This window comes from Cynocephalus volans, chromosome 1 (assembly GCF_027409185.1).
Source record: "Cynocephalus volans isolate mCynVol1 chromosome 1, mCynVol1.pri, whole genome shotgun sequence".
Taxonomy (NCBI): Eukaryota; Metazoa; Chordata; class Mammalia; order Dermoptera; family Cynocephalidae; genus Cynocephalus; species Cynocephalus volans.
The window spans coordinates 222,244,769-222,264,882 of NC_084460.1; the positions used below are offsets into that span (position 1 = coordinate 222,244,769).

At 34.2% G+C, this 20,114-nt stretch overlaps 1 protein-coding gene across 8 annotated transcripts in view; it reads right to left on the reverse strand.

Moving 5' to 3' along the window:
• PRPF40A (pre-mRNA processing factor 40 homolog A) overlaps positions 1–20,114 on the reverse strand; it is a 52,719-nt gene that overhangs the window by 15,671 nt on the left and 16,934 nt on the right. For 4 of the 8 annotated variants that reach the window (XM_063080201.1, XM_063080246.1, XM_063080216.1 and 1 more), the window contains exons 6-11: positions 7,879–7,989; positions 6,025–6,145; positions 5,731–5,784; positions 4,077–4,101; positions 2,810–3,181; positions 304–412 (exon numbers count right to left, since the gene is read on the reverse strand). In XM_063080201.1, coding sequence (XP_062936271.1) covers positions 304–412; positions 2,810–3,181; positions 4,077–4,101; positions 5,731–5,784; positions 6,025–6,145; positions 7,879–7,989 — 792 coding nt within the window. The remainder of the gene's footprint in view (positions 1–303; positions 413–2,809; positions 3,182–4,076; positions 4,102–5,730; positions 5,785–6,024; positions 6,146–7,878; positions 7,990–20,114) is intronic. The other 4 variants (XM_063080258.1, XM_063080253.1, XM_063080236.1 and 1 more) reach the window with 1 other exon arrangement.

Genomic DNA, 20,114 nt, shown 5'->3' on the forward strand with positions numbered 1-20,114 from the left:
AAACAGAGCACGAATACTTTTTTGTTAGATTACTGATTAAAAGATAAACAAGAATTATGAATAAAAAACCTTATATTTAATATAGAGGTAGAAATGTGCTTGAATAGTACTCGCACATAATAGTTTTTTTACTGAAAGTCAGTTTCACAAAAGTGTTCTTCAAAAAAGACAAATTTAATTTGTTTTTAGTTACAATACTTCATAAAATTAGTATTTTCAATAAAGGTCAAGGTGTTTATTAAAGAGTAACTTCATTTATTAGGTAATTATTATAGGTTATATAAAAATCTGTAACATAAATACCTTTTCTTTCAATAATTCTTTAAACGCTTGCTTTGCCTCCTCCTTTGTATTCCACGTGTATGTTTTTTTTGCTGGTTGGCTCTCCTCCTCTTCTTTTTTGGGAGTAAAACTAGAGAAAAATTTAAACATGTTATTCACAATTTAAATAAACGTTTGCTTCATTTAGAAAAATAAGCTCTAATTATTATTTAAATTATTTAATATCTGACATTTAGAATAAAGTCTCCAAAATGAATCCTAAAAACACACTTATTTAAAGACAAAAATATCTATAGTTTTTCTGAAACTTCAGTTATTAAGTTTAGTTCCTGTACAAATGCCAAAATAAATATTAGTGCCTTAATAACTCTGAGCATTTGGGCAACTATGCATAAATATAAAAAAGATGAAGAGATCAATCTCAATCAGGGTCGACAAACTACAGTCCACTAGCCAAATCTGGCCTGCTGCTAAGTTTTTGTAAATACAGTTTTGCTGGAACACAGCCATGGCTCATTTGTATATTGTTTACTGCTGATTCTGTGCTACCACAGGAGAGTTGAGTCACTGTGACAGAATCTGTACAACACAAAAACTGAAAATATTTACCATTTTATAAAAAAGTTTGCTAAACACTGATCTCAAAAAGAATTAACACAACCAAGAATTACCAACTGTACTCCTTTGGGGGTCTTTCTGAAATAAAGGAAGTGTACAGGCCTTACATTTCTTCCTATAAAAAACCAAAACTCTTTAAGTAGGATGCTTAGGGGAAGACACACTGGAACAGATATTAACAAAAAAAATGCAAACAGATTCACAACCTCTGAATCAAGTAACTTTACTTTGTGAAACATATTTATAATAGTCAAAAAACATTGTAAAGAGCCCACTGAAAAGCTAACAACTGTTAATGATCTATAACACAGTAATTAAAATCAAAAGCTTATTATAATGACTAAGGCATGATAATTAAAAAATGCCAGAGAGAAAATGCAGGAAACAAGTTCATTGTTAAAATTATAAAAAGCAAATAAATTACTGTGGGGAAAAAAAAGATTGTGAAAAAATGCAAAAGAATGTTTTTCCAACAAGTCTAAATGTCTATCAGTAGGGGAATACTTAAATTTAGGCATATGTAAATAATAAAATGATCGTATGCCAGCACTGGACATGAGGGAGTACATATCTTTATAGACATAGAACATGTCATTGATATATATAGTTTAAATATACATGCATACATTCTAAATGCACAAAAGGGAAAGGTAAAATGTTATTTTCACTTCTTTATACCTTCAAATACACTGTACAGATTTCTTTTTAAACTTCCACACATCAGAAAAAAATTATACCTATTTTCACTTTGGGAAACTAACATAAAAGAGAAACAAAAGAATACTTACAGTAAGGGGTAGAGAGATGAAGACATACACTTAAATATTAAGATGGATCATCGTTAGGATCGTGAAATTATAGTTGACATTTTTTTTTTTAAATGTGTGGACATCCTTAAAGTCAAGAAGTTTAGCTTTACCTCACTTTTTATAGCTATATAAAGCATAGCCACGTGAAATATTATTGGACTTCAGGGTATGCAAGTACATGCAAACTATAAACTTTGAAAGATGCAGCTTTGTTTTATCAAAACAAAAATTAGTACAGTATTAGCTGTACTAATTAAATCTCACTAAGAATGATATGAGAGTTTTCTTACACGCTGGTATTATCTTTTTTATTTTTCATTTACTTTTATTTTTGTGCTTGATTTTTGCTTACATGGTAGAAAACTATCACATTTTTTTAGGTTTCCTTATTATTATGGCCGAGTGCCTTTTCATGTTTCCTAGACAACTGTATTTCTTTCTGTGTAGATTGCCTTCTCTTACCTGTAATATATTTTCAACAAAGTTGCCTGCGTGTGTGTGTGTGTGTGTGTGTGTGTGTGTGTGTGTGTGTATTTTTTTAACTGATTTGTAGGAGTTTGAAAACCAGAAAACACCAATAACCAAAGAAGAAACAAAACAATTTTAGTACTCTATTTGTCAGGGCTTCAACTTCCATAGCTGATCAGTTTGTTAAACATCAAACTATAGCACTTCCTCGCAGTGCTGTGCTGAGCCATATCGGAAACTGAGGCAAAAGAAAAAAATCAGTAATACTAATCTTATCTTTATTTAAAATCCTGATAGCTTGTTATTCATGAATTTTTTGCACTAATTTTGACTTAACATATTGCATCCAAATATGATATATCTTTTGCTAAGGTTTTTGGCATTCCTTTAAATTTGTGCCCCACCCTATAAATAGCTCTACTTCCTAAAACTTTAGTGGACTAGTTTTGTAACAGTTTGGTTATATGAACCCCATGAAATTCAGTCTCATAACTGGTCAAATGCCTAAAGCCTTATGTTTTGATTCTTAAAAAAACATTATTTAAATACTTAATAGCCACCGACTAAACTGGAAATTTCGTGTATTAATGAAGCCTGGTACAGACTTTCAGAAGACAAATTACTAAACTTACTCAGCTACAGTTTCCTGCTTAGACGTTTCTTCTCCAGTATTACTGGATACTTCAACACTCTGATCCTGAATAGCAGGGGTGCTAGTCAGTTGTGCTTGTTCCTCAGTTGAAATAGTTACTGTATTTTCATTATCTACAACAGTAGCAACAATGGAAGTAACTTCAGGCTCAGGAACAACTGGAACAGTTCCACCAACAGTATTTGAAGAAGTGGAAGCACTGGCATTGGCTGCAGCAGCTGCTGCTGCTGCAGCGGCGGCTGCTGCAACAACAGCAGCTGCTGCTTCTGCAGCAGCCATGGTGCTCATTGTGGTCGGAATTTCTGTTGTAGGAACTGGGGCCGCTGATGTTGTGGTGCACTCTTCTTGCTTACTATATGTTAAAAAAAGAGAAAACTGGTCATTTCATTACTGTAATCACAAAGCTAAACAAAGCTAGTTTTAAAATTACCATAAAATCAAAGGAATAAAAGAAATAATTGAGGGAAAAAAAGCCAGTGATGACAAACTATTAAGCTATTTGAAAAGACTAAAATAATAGAATGGAACTGTAGTACTTTGATTTAATTCAGTAAGCATTCGTGATAATGTGTAACAGGCACTCTTGCAAGAGTATGCATTTCCAGAAATCCAATAATTGTTCTCATTTACCTAATGCCCAAATATCATGTTGCACTCTACCATGAAATCTGACCTATATCATAGATTTTTATAAGAACATTAAATTTTCTCTATTTCACACATTAAAAGGAAACTCTGTAAAGAAAGATATACCGTTTGGGTATCCCCTTATCCAAAATGCCTCGGAACAGAAGTGTTTCGGACCTCAGATTTTTTTCAAATTTTAGAATATTTGCAGAATACATACTGGTTGAGCAATCCTAATCTGAAATCTGAAAATCTCCAAATGCTCACTGGAGCATTTTGGAACATTTTGGACTAGGGATTAGGGATGCTAAACCTGCATAGATATAACATTTCATCCAGTCCCAAATAAACTGAAACCAAAGTTTGGACTTCTCTATAACAAACTCTTCTTAATCCATAAAAGATACAGTCCAAATTCAAACAATTACTGTCTAGAAAAGCGTTAACTTGAGTTAATATCCCTTTCCCTAACTTCTCCCCCACAAAATCCTCCAAAGACATCAAACCAACAAGCCTGACATGTTAAATAACATTTATATTGTAAAGAAAACTGAGAGGTAAAACAGAATGTTATGAGAGAGCAAATTTATTAATACGTATTGATGTCTAAAATTGCTTACCTGCTTTCTTCAGCTTTAATCATCGCTATTAAAGAGAAAAAAGAAAAGTCATCTACTACATATTTTTAAATACGATCAATGAAAACAAACTTTAAAAGGAGAGAGAGAAAAGTATCATACAAGGATTTATTTTACCATCCTAAAAAAATAAAAAATTTTAAAATCACTTTAACAGAGCAGATCCTTGCTCCACAGTTCCAGGGCAGCAATTAAAGAATGAAAACAAATCTAAATAAGAGTAGATACTAGGAAAGCTTATCCCACAGTTACATTCCCTAAGGGTGCTGGCTTACTGCAACAACTTCTTGAAAGTATCTGCATGATTCTGGAATTAAATACGTAGTATTTTCCCCGGAGATGAAACTAGTTTGATTTTTTTTTAAAGATACTAAATTCAAAATAGGATCAAACTCGTATTATGAAATTCCAGCACATATATACTAGCATTGACAAGTAGATTGATAGTTATGTACACCAACAATTTTAGTAGGGTTATATCAGAAATGAGCTTGAAATTTTATAAGTTAATAAACTGGGAATCTACCTATCTACAATATTATTATTAGCCAATGCTAGTACAGATCATTTAAATCAAGTTTTAAAGATTTGCATTCCATACTTCAGCTTTTGTTCCAATTTAAATAAATTTTTCTTTGGCGATAACAAAAATATCTTTTATTCAGCAATACGAGGGAATGAGGTGCTCTGTGTAAGTGATGATGTAAGCTTCACTCTTCATAAAAAATATTTCTAAAACTTATTAACCTTTAAAGGAAAATATTTGTGAAAATCTGTTTAGGATGACTGAGAAACATGCTTATTACTACTATTACTATGTAAAATAACTTATTTTTCTGATATTATGATGTTCTAAACTAATGAGTTGGCACAGGGAAAGGTAAATGAACTTAAGATGACAGTGCCTTTAAAAAACTTCTAGTTTCTCTTTCCTGACACATGTTATTCTGCATTGCTACCTATACTTTATTAGACCTATTCTCAACAATCTGTTGCTTCTAATCTGGTACAGTTTATGACACTAGATTCTACCAAAAGCAAGAGTAAAAGAACTAAATTCTCAATTTTTACTCATAATCTCTGCTATTTTAAGTCCTAGGTTTTATATTAAGTTGTAAGTCCAGATTTTCAGGAGTATTCTGAGTTGTTGGGGATGTTGAAAAACTCTCCCTTTATAAATGAGGCATGATATTTTGTTTACCTTAACTCTTCCATAACAAACATATCAAAGCTATTTTGCTATGTTACTCTAAAACAAAAACAGCATTAAATGCATAGTCTGACAATATGCTAACAAAATATAAACTGACAGAGATTCAAGGTTGCTTACTATCTACTACCATTAAATGTGTTAAATCACGCGTTCCATGTATGCACCAACACTCACAGTGGGATTTAGTAATTTTGTAAGTGAAGTACTTGTTCAATTTTCCACTGATAAATGATGATTTTTTTAAAAAATCGAAGTATAACTTTAAAAGCCACAAGCTCATTTATAATATAACTCTTAAATAACAGAAATTCTTTGAATTAGAAATTTTTCACTGCAGATTTATCCAATCGTGGTTAGTGAACATTAGTGACATACTCTAAAAATGTTAAATATGACAGAAAATGAATTATCAAAGCAGCTCACCATGCAGGTTTGATTTTGTAATAAGACTTCCAGCAACAATGGTATTCTGGTATCCTAGTTTCAGTGGAATCAAATCAAATAAAAATCTATTTAAAATCTATTGAACTGAGATCTAGAGCAACAAGCAAATAAGAGCCTATAAAACTGTTATACCATTTAAAACATTCTAATCATTTAATTTAAAAAAAACAAGACCTTTGTTTGAATAGTCCAATTCATGAAGGACTGTATCAAAGTGAATGACATATGTAAGTAAAAAAAATGTACATTAAAAATCACTTTTTCTTGTTTTACCTTCAAGATCCTCAAGCTCTTTAGGTTTGGCCCAGCGGGATTCTTTTGTTTGAGAATTGTAATAGTAAGGCTTTCCAGAATCAGATTTGTACTCCTTCCAGGGGCATTTGGATAATAGTTGCTAAAGAGGGAAAACCTTTCAGTTAATAGTAATATATTTAGCATCACTGACCATTCACATGGCTGTTTTCACTAGATATTACCAACCCATACAATTCTAAAACTTATGAGATGGTAAGAATAAGCTATCAGATACTGAATACTAAGTGATATTATTTGAATATATTATTTAACCTTTCAAATTACACCACAAATTATATAATTTATTTCAGATTTACAGACTTTCTTGGAGAGGGAAAATAACTTATTTAAGGTAATATACCTATTAAGGAGCAGAGGCATGATTCACAAACAGGTTTATCTGAATTTCAAATCCTGTGTACTCTTACCATTTACATTTACACCTCACTGTAGGTAAAAGTTACCATCCATATTTAACCGACAGACTTCTCAAATACTAATGCAAGTAGAAAAAAACATAAAATTGGGGAAAAAGCAAAATCTGATTCAGTCATGCTTAGATTTCAAGTCATAATAAATTATTACAAGCCCATATGAACATATATAACGAAACAATGTTGGTATAATATACTTAAAACCCAATACAGATTGAGTATCCCATATCTGAAATGGCTGGGACCAGAAGTGTTTCGAATTTTGGATTTCTTCAGATTTTTGAATATTTGCAGAATACACACCAGTTGAGCATCCCTAACATGAACATCTGAAATCCAAAATGCTCCAGTGAGCATTTCCTTTGAATGTCATGTACTGGCATTGAAAAAGTTTTGGATTTTGGAGCACTTCAGGTTCCCAGATTATAGATGCTCAATCTGTATGAGTATATAAAACTCTTAGGTTTGGTATGAGAAAGCTATTGAAAACCTGAATCCAGACAGTGTCCTGGACAAAATATATAATGAAATATCTTTGACTAAAAGTCAGTACTGGGATAAATAAAATCTACCAACCATTCCTCCTAAGCATTGCTATGCACATTAGTGTGGTGGCCTGGAAAATACCAAATACCATTACCTCCTCAAATTCCTTAATTAAGGACAAGAAAACAAATATACCACCAACTCCAAAAAAACTTAAAACATACCTTGGAGTGCCAGATAACTCTTACTTAGAACTCCAGAGTTTCTAATTAAACCACATGCAATACTGTTTTACCCAGTTTATTCCTTTAACCTTAACTTTTACTTCCATATCTCTATGTTCTGAACGGTAAAATTTGCAACACAGAATGAAATATAATACTTTTTTGGAGGCATCTGCAAAGACAATTTCCCACTCTAAGAGAAGGAAGCATTTGTAAGTAACTTAATTTCATATCCATTATCTCCAGTCTCATTGGAAACTTTAAAGAACTCAGTAGAAATCATTTAAAATCACCCATGTTTTGCTATAAAGAGGAAAACAATTTGAAATGTGAATTAAAAAAAAAAAAAAGGGCAAGCAAAGAAATAGCTGGTTTTTTTTCCCTCTTCAAATTTATTCTTTAAATCACCTTTCTTAAATTGATCCCACTCTACAAGGGTTCCTGAGCAGGGGCAAAATTAGTAAATAAAATTAGTCTGTCCATAGGAGAGAGCGACTTTTACTGCTCTTCTTGTAGACTGGTGTGACTGTATTAACCCTCTTCTCTTCTGAATGTCTTTATGGACCCTCTTCTGGTACATGAGTAGTACTGCTTTTTAGACAGTCAAATACTTAATAAATCTTAAAAAATATGCCCTAATATACTTAAGAGTCCCTGATTATTATTATTATTATTTTTTTTTTTTTTACCTCAGCAGGTGTTTTAAGATCATCTGGTTTCTCCCAGGTAGACTGTTTTGTTTCAGTATTGTAGTAGTAAGTCCTTCCATCAGGCGATTTATGTTCAGTCCACATTGATTTCTGAAGAGAAAAAAAATTATAAGATGTAAATTATGTAACAATGCCATTGGCAGTGAATATCAGTATCATTAGTTTCAAGGCAATAAATACATGAAGAAATCAAAAGTATAAAGTAGGCTTACTTAGACAGTTTAAGTCATTTAGAATAATTCATTAATACAAGTAAGGAGGGAACAGAAAAACAGAATATTTTAAAAGTAAATTATACTTTTAAAAGTAGCATGGATCTATTCAGATTTTAGGATCTCTCAGAATTAGAAAGATTATGACTGCTCTCCTAAGAAGAATACCTTTGTGACTTATGTACATAAGAATCTTTAAGCAATACAAATCTATGCCTAGTGGACAAAAGAGAACATATGGATATGAACTAGATGCTAATATAGTATAGGTAGATTGATCTTGTGTTCATCTACTCTAATCCAAGAACACTTATCTCAACTTGGACAAAGTTCTAAATTGGCATGCCATAAAGACACAGATGTTGAAATTAGGAAAGATGGCTTCTGGATGGCAATCACAATTTAACTACCAAGAAGATGAATTTGAAAGGGATAAAATGTGAATCCAAATGCATTAAAACAAGATAGGTGAGATAAAGTTTTATGTGAAACTAGTTTGATATAAGATATAAATCCACTCTTAATCAAGGGCCCACAGAACTACTAAGAACCAACAAAAAGTTGCTATGAAACTTCAAGCATCAACAGATAAGATACCTCAAATCAAGGTTGGTTAAAAGTTTTACCAGATATCATGAATGAGTGAATTATTGGATGTTATCACAGGAAAAGGTATTGCTCTGGGCACCAGATTTTTCACATGGAACAAATTTAACAATGTTTGAAAGAGGGATACAAAGATGATCTACCACATTTCTAAGACAAAATTATTGTAAGGGGGAACTCCAGAAAGCTCATAAAAAAACAGAATTAAAAGAAAAGATAATATGAATCTTTCCATGAACTTTCTGAAGTACCCTTGTATACACCTCTAAGAAAAAAAATAAAATCACTGTCAAACTGTTAGATGCTTCTTTGCCACTCAGATTTTACTTTATACGTACTGATTTATTTTTACTTGGACAATGATTATTACTTTTGTGCATGCATAAAAAGTAAAATCAACAAATAAAGTAGTTAAGATATTCCTTCGCATTGAGACCACTTTTTGTATCTGAGTTGCTGATGTCTATTATATTCCAAACAATATAATCCTCTGTGGTATTAAGAATACTGGTAACATAGCATTTCATTAAAAAATCATAAAAAAGTGAAAACCACTTATTTTAGTGATAGTGTTCTTAACCTTCTTTTGTACTTGTTTACAGCTGATCTACCTTTCTTTTTACCTTATCAACTTTATTAAGAGCTGACTTATGTTTGATTTCTGCTTTGGGAATGTGGCTGAACACATGTGATTCATTGTTTTTCCCATTTTCTGACCATAATCATTTTACTCCTAGCTGATAAGAGTGCTGTGCCATTACTTTTAGGATTTTCTTCCAATCTGACATCTTGGCACTAGCTATATTCACTCATGCACAACTAAGCCATAACTGCTACCTGGACAATGGAGGTCACAAGACACCATGTATTATAAGATGCATGTCAATTTCAGAGATTTTAAAAGATGAAATAAAACATGGTAACTTAAAACTAGTTAACTTAAGGACCGGCCCCGTGGCTCACTAGGGAGAGTGTGGCGCTGGGAGCGTTGAGGCCGCGGGTTCGGATCCTATATAGGGATGGCGGTGCGGTCACTGGCTGAGCGCGGTACGGACCACACAGTGCCGAGGGCTGCGATCCCCTTGCTGGTCAAAAAAAAGAAAACTAGTTAACTTAAGGAACACTTGCAAAATTTCGAGATAGAGGGCCATGAAAAGATGACTTAAAAATAATATAAATCAATGTGATTTAACAATTAAGTACATGAGGTAAAATGCTTATTTTCTGTAACTTATGAAAAGAGAACTAGTATTAATGTAGAGGAAATATACACAGCCTCTACAATTCAAAGAAAAAACTTCATAAAATTTGAGCTGTTTGATAACAAAATGTTTTTCTCTTCCAACAGAAATTCAGTAAGTCATCTGACATGACTATTTACAGAATGGATTTTTGTATGATGTAGCAGGATGGTTAGATAATTCCAAAGGTGTGCTACATTCTTTAACTTGTTCTACCTCCTTGTACTGGATTAAACAACTATAAGGTCTCTGATGCAAATATTAAATAGATGCTGGGAAATATTTTGGCTGTTTTTCACCTATTTTAACATCTTTTCATCAAAAGACAATGTAATTAGAGACACATATATGAAAACTTCAACTGTATGGGTGATGGTTTATTTCATAAATTAAATGGTTAAGACAGAAAAAGGAATTTATCTGTGTTTATTCTGTATTTATCTTTTAAAAATTTTTTTATGAACTCAGTAGCATCTCAAAATTGCACTACCTAAAGAAAAGTCTACCATAAATTCCAAAACCATATTTAAACTTCCCAAGTCACATCTGCTAAAAGGAATCAAGGAAAAAGGAAGTTCACCAGAATTTATGAGGAGAAAATGGAATGAAAAAGAAAGGGACAGTGTACAGTTAACCAAATAATGCGAGGAACAGGAGAGGTACACAAGCTAATAAAACAAATATAATCAATTTAGTATTCACTACCTATTACTTTGAGTCTCACAACCACACTACAAAGCAGGAATAACCACTAACTCCATTCTGTAGATAAGAAAACCAAGGTTTAGAAGGATTAACAACTTGTTCACAAGGACTCAGGAAATGACAAAACTAGAACAACTCCGTCACATCTGCCTCTAAAAACCACATTTTAGCCACCCTAAAATACTGACTGAAGCTACTATATCAATAAGGACAGATAAACTCCTGACTGACTACTGAGTATCAGAATCTATGCTAAATGGTTCATACCAATTCTCAGTTAATCCTTTTAATATCCCTATGAGGTAGGCACTACTTATTTATTCCTACTTTACACACAAGAAAATGGAGGCACAAGAAAGTCAAGTAGCTACATTTGGTCAAGGTAATATAGCTAGTGAGTTCAGTATAACATTGTCCTTGCTAAAATCCTATTAAGGAACAGACAGGAACATAAATTATGTACTAATGTCTTTAATAAACAAAATGTTACCTATAGAAGTCAAATTTGGAGAAAAATGATGTAACTAATATATTTTTTACTCATACAACTTTTCTTTAAAATCTCTATCTGTAACTTAAAGTAAAAATGTAATTTTTTGTCTTGCTTTTCTCGAAAGCAATAAGCAAACTCTGCCTACCAAAGACTTTAGACTGACCTTGCAGAATCAGGGGAAAACTGACAAAAACTTGGATGTATATTTTGAATGAGCCAAAGCCAGGAGAGTACTTTAACAACCTTTGAGGACTTGCAGGAGTTATTAAGATATTCTTACAATTGGAGCTTTTGTATTACTCTGTACGTTTGTCAGAAAATTATTTTATTACCAGTTATTGAATAGAAAATAAGGAACAAAATGGCAGTTCTGGGAATCAATCAGAAGTTAACTTTTTTTTTTTTTTTAAACAAAGGATAAACTGGGAGCATATCTGCAAAATAAGGGATATAGTCTCCCTAATATACAAAAACCTGGTACAATCAATTAAAAAAAGGCAATCTAACAGAAAAATAAACATGGCCATTAACAAAATACAATACAGATAATATAATTTTACATGTTCAACTTCATTAGCAAATGAAGGAAGCACACATGAAGCTTTGTTAATGATATGAATGACAGTTAAAGACTATTAATATGCAGTGTTAACAGGCTGTGAGAAAAGGGGTACTCTCTTGAGAATGAAATTAGTATAAATTCCCTAAAAGGCAATTTAGCAGTTTTTATCATTAATATAAATGCAGACATTGTCTCTTGATCCTGAAATTTCACTCCAGAAAATCCCACTGACATTGTTGCAAATATGCCCAAGGATGTTCTCTACGGGATTACTTGTAAAGGTGAAAAATTAGAGATTAATTTAAAATCCACCCACAGGAAAACAGGTCAATTGTGGTCCATTCACAATATTGATGTAGTATAATTTGTAATATAGTGGACAATGTCTATGATGCACTGTTAAATAAAAGGATTAAGACACTGTACCAAATTACGTAGTGGCAAAATATATACAGAAAAACATTTCAAATGCAAAGAAAAATGGGCATTAAGAAAAAAAATACACATATACACATATACAATTATGTCAAGAACGCTACATACACATTTCAGATTCAGAAAAAGCTAGTCAACAACAAAGGGTTGTGAAGAAATTCAATACACTCAGACAACTTTGTCTATGTAATAAACAGTTATATACACATACATGCTTATACAATGTATAAGCTGCACTTAAATTGAAAAAGAAAAAATAACTGTCTAAATCCAAACACTAAATAAATATAGAAAAATCCCCTCACTACCCCATATAAGGAAAATAACAAAAAGCCAAAAAGTAGGGTTAGAATTGAGGAAGAACACAATTGCAGACACTGATTTACAAACTTCAATACTTCGAGGAAAAGATTTCCTAGCAAATTACTATTTCAAAATTCACCTCAGAAGTATTCCAACTACCCCAGAAACAACTGAAAGACACCCAACTAGATGGTTTCACAGGAGGAAACTACATAATCTTTAAAGAACAGAATTGCAATGTTCTAGCATTATTTCAGATCATAAAAAAGATAAAAAGTTCTCCATTAAATAAATTAAAAACCCAAAAGAAAAGGTACTAAAAAAGAGAAGCCGTCAATGTGACTTCTGAATTTAAATGTAAGAATTTAAATAAAATATTAGCAAAGCAAATGCTGCAATGTATACACTCTAACCAAGCAGAATTTACTCCAGTAGTGCTAAGGAGGTTCAATACTGAGAAATCTTAAATTAAATTATTCCCATTAACAAATCAAATAAAGAAAAACAAAACATGATCACACTAACAGACTCCATACAATCAAACCACACCCTGAAAACTCTAGTTCGCAAGTATTCAAGAAATAAAAAAACCAAAAATGCTAAAATAAAACAATAATAAAAACCTAAATAAAAGGCAATTTATCAAAAACCAACAAACATCATCCCAAAGCCACTTCCACTAAAATCATAAAAACAGGCATCTGCAATAACTAAAATTCTAGTAAATATATCATACCAATAAAATGAAATGACTGGTATAAATACTAGGGAAAAAATAAAGCTCTCTTGCCTTTACTGCTATTTTCATCTATATAAAAACTGAAGTAAAATCTAGTTATAATAAAAAAACTAATTAATGAGCCTGGTAACATATCTCATTATTATGAGATAAATATATCAAAATCTTTAAATAGACAATAACTAGACTGAAATAAAAATGATAAAAAATATTCTATTTACAATGTAACCAGTGTTTAAAAGGCAAATAGAAATAAAAATAGCCAGCAGTTTGTCACATCTAAACAGAATTTAATGCAAAAACCATAATGAAAAAGGACACACTGTACGTTAGTAAAAAGTAACAGATCAAAAACTTACCCAAACGCATATACACAGGACAATTTAGTCTTGAAATACACAGAGCAACAGAAAAATACAAGAATAGATAACTTATTTTATTCTACTTAAAGATTTTAATGAAACTGTCTTCTTAGGCAGATCAAGCAGATGAAAGACATGCCAAGAGACAGGAGTAACAAAATAACTTTAAATTAATAGCACCCAGAATACTCCTAAAAACTAGCATTGAAGAAGACCATAAATGAAGATTTAATAAACTGCGCAGAATTTTACAGACTGTGCTTTCTGGTCATGATGCAAAAAATATAGCTTACAAAATGTAAGTTCCCCAAGGCACAATTCATTAGAAAAATTGATAGCCTGAAATAACACATTTAATTTTCATTAAAATTAAGATCTGCTCTGCAAAAGACACTGTTGAAAAAATGAATAGACAAGCCACAGACTGGGAGAAAATATTTGCAAAAGACATATCTGTTAAACAACTATCATCCAAAATATACAAAGAAATCTTAAAACTCAACATAAGAAAATATTCCATTTAAAAAATAGGCAAAAGATCTGAACAAAGACTTCATCAAAGACATGCAAATGAATGGTTCATAAGCGTATGAAAAGATGCTCCATTATCACACATAATTAGGGAACTGCAAATTAAGATGAGATGCCACTACAAACCTATTAAAAACGCAAAAATCCAAAACACTAATAATACCAAATGCAAGTGAGGATGTGGTACTACAGGATCTCTCATTCGTTGCTGGAGGAATTCAGAATGGCATAACCTCTTTGGAAAACAGTTTGGTGGTTTCTTACGAGAGTAAACATACTCTTCCTATACAATCCAGCAACCGTGCTCCTTGGTATTTACCCAAGTGAGTTGAAAACTTATGTAAACAAAAAAACCCGCACACAGATGTTTGCAGCAGCTTTATTTATAATTGCCAAATCTTGGAAGCAACCAAGACGTCCCTCAGTAGGTGAATGGATAATTAAACTGATACATCCACACAACGGAATATTATTGTGCTAATTTCAGTGCTAAAAAGAAATGAGCTATCAAGCCATGAAAAGATATGGAGGTGCATTAAATGCATATAACTAAGTGAAAGAAGCCAATCTGGAAGGCTACATACTGTATGATTCCAATTATATGACCATCTGAAAAAGGCAAAACACAACAGTAAAAAGATCAATGGTTGCCAGGGGTGCAAGGGGAAGAGATGAATGGGCAGAGAACAGACAATTTTTAGGGCAATGAAACTACTTTGCATGATATTAGAATGCTCTTTATACACTGGTCAAAATCCATAGAATGTATGCTATGGTTTGAACATACCCCCCAAAGTTCACGTGTTGGAAACTTAATCTCCATTACAACAGTGTGAGGGGTGGGGCCTGAAAAGAGGTGACTGATCATGAGGCAGAAGCCCTCATGAATGGATTAATACTTCATCTCAGGAGTGGGCTAGTTATTGCAACAGTGGGTTGTTATAAAGTGAGTCGGGCTCCTTGAGCTTTTTTCGCCAGTGCTTGCTTGCCCTTACACCCTTTTGCCAGATGACACAGCCTGAAGGCCCTCACCAGATGTAGCCCCCTTGTTCTTAGATTTCCCAAGTTCCAGAACTGTGAGCCAAATAAATCTCTTTTCATAATGAAAAACCAAGTCTGTGATATTCTGTTCTAGCAGCAAAAAACAGGCTGACAACATACAAAACCAGTGGCAAACCCTAATGTAGAGTGGACTTTGGATGATAACCATGTGTCAGTGTATGTTCATCAACTAACATATGTACCAATCTGGTGGAGGATGCTGACTGATAGTAAGAGAGGCTTTAAGTTATCTGGTGGGAGCAGGTATCTGGGAATTCTGTACTTTCCACTCAATTCTGCTATGAACCTAAAATACTGTAAAAAAACAGACTATTAAAAAAAGAACAACAAAACCCCCCCAAAACAAAAAAAAAAGATAAAAAAAAAACCAAAACAAAACACCCATATCTGGAAACCAAGGAAAACATACTGCTTAATAAACTTTTTATGAAGAAATCATATGAGGAAAAAGAAAACAAGATAATTAGAGCTGACTGACAATGAAAACCTTGTATGTCAAAACTTATGCAACACAGTTAAATTAGTACAAGAAAACAAGGAGTCTGAAAGCCAGTGAGCTAAACCCTCCAGAAGGTAGAAGGAGCAACAGAGTAACCAAGAAGGAAATAAAGATGACAGCAGAAATAAACTGAATAGTTACCCCACCGAAAAATGATGAATTCCTACTCTATGCTAAACAATTAAAAAACCTCAATGAATAATTTCTGGAAAAATAAAAATTAGAAAAGAAAACTGGAATAGATCAATAACCACTGAAAAAGGTGAAATGGTAATCCAAAACCTCTATCCTCAAAAACCATTAGGTCCAGTCAGTTTTTAGTTGCTGAAATGTTATTCCTCATTTATACAAGTTGTTGTAGGGGCCCAAAAGACAGGGGTTATAGCCCAGACACAACCACCTAAATAAGATATTAGCAAGCTGAGTTCAAAAGAAATTAAACACTCATGTCTACACACATACTCAGCCTAAACATGCATAATAAATAAGTAGAATTCACCTTAGTAATACAAAGATACGTTAATGTCAGAAAATCTGTGTGTACTTTTACATGAAGACTAGAGAAGTATCATATGATCATCTTAGCTGACAAAGAAAAACAGAATTTTATAAAGTACATATTGAACCCTATCAGCAAATCAGGAATAAAAAGTAGCTCCTTTAATTTGATAAAAGTTATATACCAAAAAACTACAGTAAACATCATATTTAATGAAGAAATTTATGCCTAGTCTCTTTAAGAGTGGAAACAAGAGAATGATGGTAGCTTCTCACTGCTATTACTCATTATAAGACTGGAGGTTCTGGCTAATAAGAAAAAGTGTCACAGCTATGAGGATTAGAAGAAAAGGAGCCAAAACTGTTGTTATTCAAGGATCATGGTATAATATACCCCAAAAATCCATCAAGCAACAAGAGTTCAGCAAACCTGCTACATACAAGCTCACATATAAAAATGATCAAAATATCTCATAAGCTTTTCCCAATACATACATGTCTCAGGACATATATCCTAGGTGAGCATCTACTGGGGAAGGAGATAGGAGGGGAGATGGAGAATAAAGGAGAAAAGCGTCCTGGCCAGCCACAGAAAAATAAAATAAAATAAAATAAAATAAAAAAAGAAGAGAAGAGAAAGTGTGAGTAACCTTAAAAGGATCAACGATAATGACCATAATCTGAAGTGTAAATCAAAATTGCAACTAAAACCTAAAAAGAATAAAACAAACAGCAGCAAGTTTTCAAACAAACACGTAATATTTTTGGCTGGGAAAGTTTAACAGAAATGTATAGAAATGTCCATTCTCCCAAAATAAAAATGAATTAAATATAATCCGAGTAGGTAGTTATGTGTATTTACAGACATTTTTTGGAGGAGTGTAGGGAAATTTATATGCTAATATCTAAAAACAGCTAAGAAAATAATAAACCATGAAAACTTGCCTTATTAAATATTAATGCCACTGTAATTGGAAAATATGTAATACTGGATTAGAAATACACAGAAGCTAAAAAAGATAACCATATCAGACCACATTAAGATAAAAAATAAAAAATGGTTGTGTGACAAGTGCCATTGAAAGCAAAATCAACAGATATTACTAGAAAAAAATACCTGAAACTCATGACTAGTAAAGGTTTAATATCTTAACATTTGAAGAACTCTTAAAATAAAATCGGTAAAAAAACCCAAAAAATAACCTAACGGAAAAGCAGAAAAAGATGGTGTATTAGTTCATTTTGTGTTGCTATAACAGAATACAAGGAAAAGAGTGATTTATAAAGAAAACAAAATTGATTGCTTACAGTTTCGAGGCTGGGAAGTCCAAAGTCCATCTGGTGGTGGCGACAGGGACCCAGGGGTCTCACATTGCAAGATGGTAGAAGCAGAGAGCAGAGAGAGCAAGAGAAAGACAGACTCTTCTCTTCTTTTAAAGCCCTCAGAACCACACCCCTGACCACCATTTTTAATCCATTCACTACCGCATGGTCCTACAACCCAATCACCTCTTCAAGGCCCCACCTTACAATTACCATAATAGGATTTCCCACCCTCTTTACTGTCACAGTGGGGGCTAATTTCCTAATACATAAAACTTGGGGGACACAACTCAAGCTTCAGGGAGTTTGCGGGGGATGTAATTCAATCCACTACATTCCACCTCTGGCCCCCCAAAACTCATGCTTTTTTCACATGCAAATACATTCATTCCATCCCCAAAGTCTTAACTGTTTCAACTCAAGAAACTAAAGTTCAAAGTCCCATCTGTGAAATCAATACAAGTCATCTACTTCCAAGATAGAATGGTGGGACAAACATAGGGTAATATTCCCATTCCAAAAGTGAGAAATAGGCCAAAACAAAGGAGAAACAGGTCCCAAACAAGTTCGAAACCGAGGAAGGCAGGCATTTAATTTCAAAGCTGGTGAATCTTGTAACTTGAGTCCATGTTCAATGTCCTCTGCTCGCTGTTGTGGGGATTGGGTCCCCATGTCCCCTGGCAGCTCCACTCTCATGGCTTTCCTGTTCTCAGGTGATGCTGTAACTCTCAGAGGCTGGCACTGCATGCTGTTAGCTCCACAGGTCTGGGGTCTCCATGGTGGTCCTGTTCTCACAACTCCACTAGGCATGGCACTGATGGGGTTTCTCTGCTGCAACTCCGACCCCACGTTTCACTCAGCACTGCTCTAGCAAAGGTGGTCTGTGGTGTCTCTGCCCCTGTGACAGATTTCTTCCTGGGCCCCCAGACTTTTTCATACATCCTCTGAAATCAGGGTGGAGGCTCCTAAGTCTGCACAGCTCTAGCATTCTGCAAGCCTGCAGAGCTAATGCCACGTGGATGCCTCCAGGGCTTCCAGATTGTACTTTCCAAAGCTGCATGTCCAGCCACACCTGAGGCCAATTTACCCACAGCTAGAGTACCCAAAGTAGCTGGGGTACTGGTGCTGGAAGCAGCTTCCTGAAGTGGCCCTGAGCAGTGAGCCTGTGGAGGGCTCCTCAAGCCTGTTCCCCAAGACCATTCTGTCTCTGTAGGCCTTTGGGCCTGAAATGGAAGGGTTGGCCCCAAGAAGCTTCTGCAATAACTTCAGGGCCTTTTTCCTCCTTCTTTTGATAATCCCTCTTTTGTACTAATCTTAGCACCACTGAATTTTTCTTCTGAAAATGCCCTCTGCTTCTCTACCACATGGCCAGGCTGCAAATCTATATTTTTACACTCTGTTTCCTTTTTAAATTCTGAACGCTGACTAATACAGATTTTGGTACTCCACTCCTGGTACCAAAATCTCTATTAGTCAGGGTTCTCCAGTGAGACAGAATCAACAGGATATGTTATAATTCTATTAGAGGGATTTATTAGGAGAATTAACTCATGTGACTATGAAGAAAAGTCCCACGATAGGCCATCTATAAATTGGATCCCGGCAGCATGGATCAGTCCAAGTCCAAAGGCCTCAAGACCAGGGAAGCTGACAGTGTCCTTGGTGTAATTTCCAGAACCCAAATGCTGAAGAGTCTCGTAGCTCACACGATTATGAAGAAAATTCCCACGATAGGCCGTCTATAAACTGGATGCCAGTAGCATGGCTCAGTCCAAGTCCGAAGGTCTCAAAACCAGGGAAGCTGATGGTGTCCTTGGTGTAAGTCCTGGAACCCCAAAGCTGGAGAGTCTCGAGTTCTGATGTCCACAGACAGGAGAGAAGAGTGTATCCCAGCTCCAGTGGATCGAGAGCTCTTTCCTAGGTCTTTTGTTCTCTCCGGAGCCCCAGCGGATTGGATGGTTCCCACCCACACTGAGGGTGGGTGTTTCCCACCCAGTCCACTCAGACTCTCATAATAATCTCTGCTGGAAACACCCTCACCGACACACCTAAAAAGATAGCTTTACGTCATGCCTTTGCCACCATAACTCAGTGTAGGATGTTGCAAGTAGCCTTGCAGCTTCCTTAATGTTTTGCTGCTTAAAAATTTCTTCTGCCAAGTACTCTGGTTCACAACTCCTATGTTCCAACTTCCACAAAGTCCTAGGGCATGGACACAATGCAGCCAAGTTCCCTTCCAGTTCACAGCAAGGGTGATCTTTGCCCCAGTTTCCATAAATTCCTTCTTATTTCTATCTGATACCTCCTTAGAAAGGTCTTTACAGCCCATGTGTCTATCAGTATTCTGGTCACCACCATTTAATCATTTAACTCTAAAAAGTTCCAAACTTTCTCCCATCTTTTTGTCTGAGTCCTCTACACTCCTCCAACCTTTCCTCAACACCCAGTTCCAAAGCCATTTTCACTATCTGTTATAAGGAACACCCCACTACTGGTACCAATTTTCTGTATTAGTCTATTTTGTGTTGCTATAACAGAATAAGAGGAACTGAATGATTTATAAAGAAAATGAAATTGATTGGTTACAGTTTCAAGGCTGGGAAGTCCAAAGTCCATCTAGTGCTGGCGACAGTGACTCAGGGGT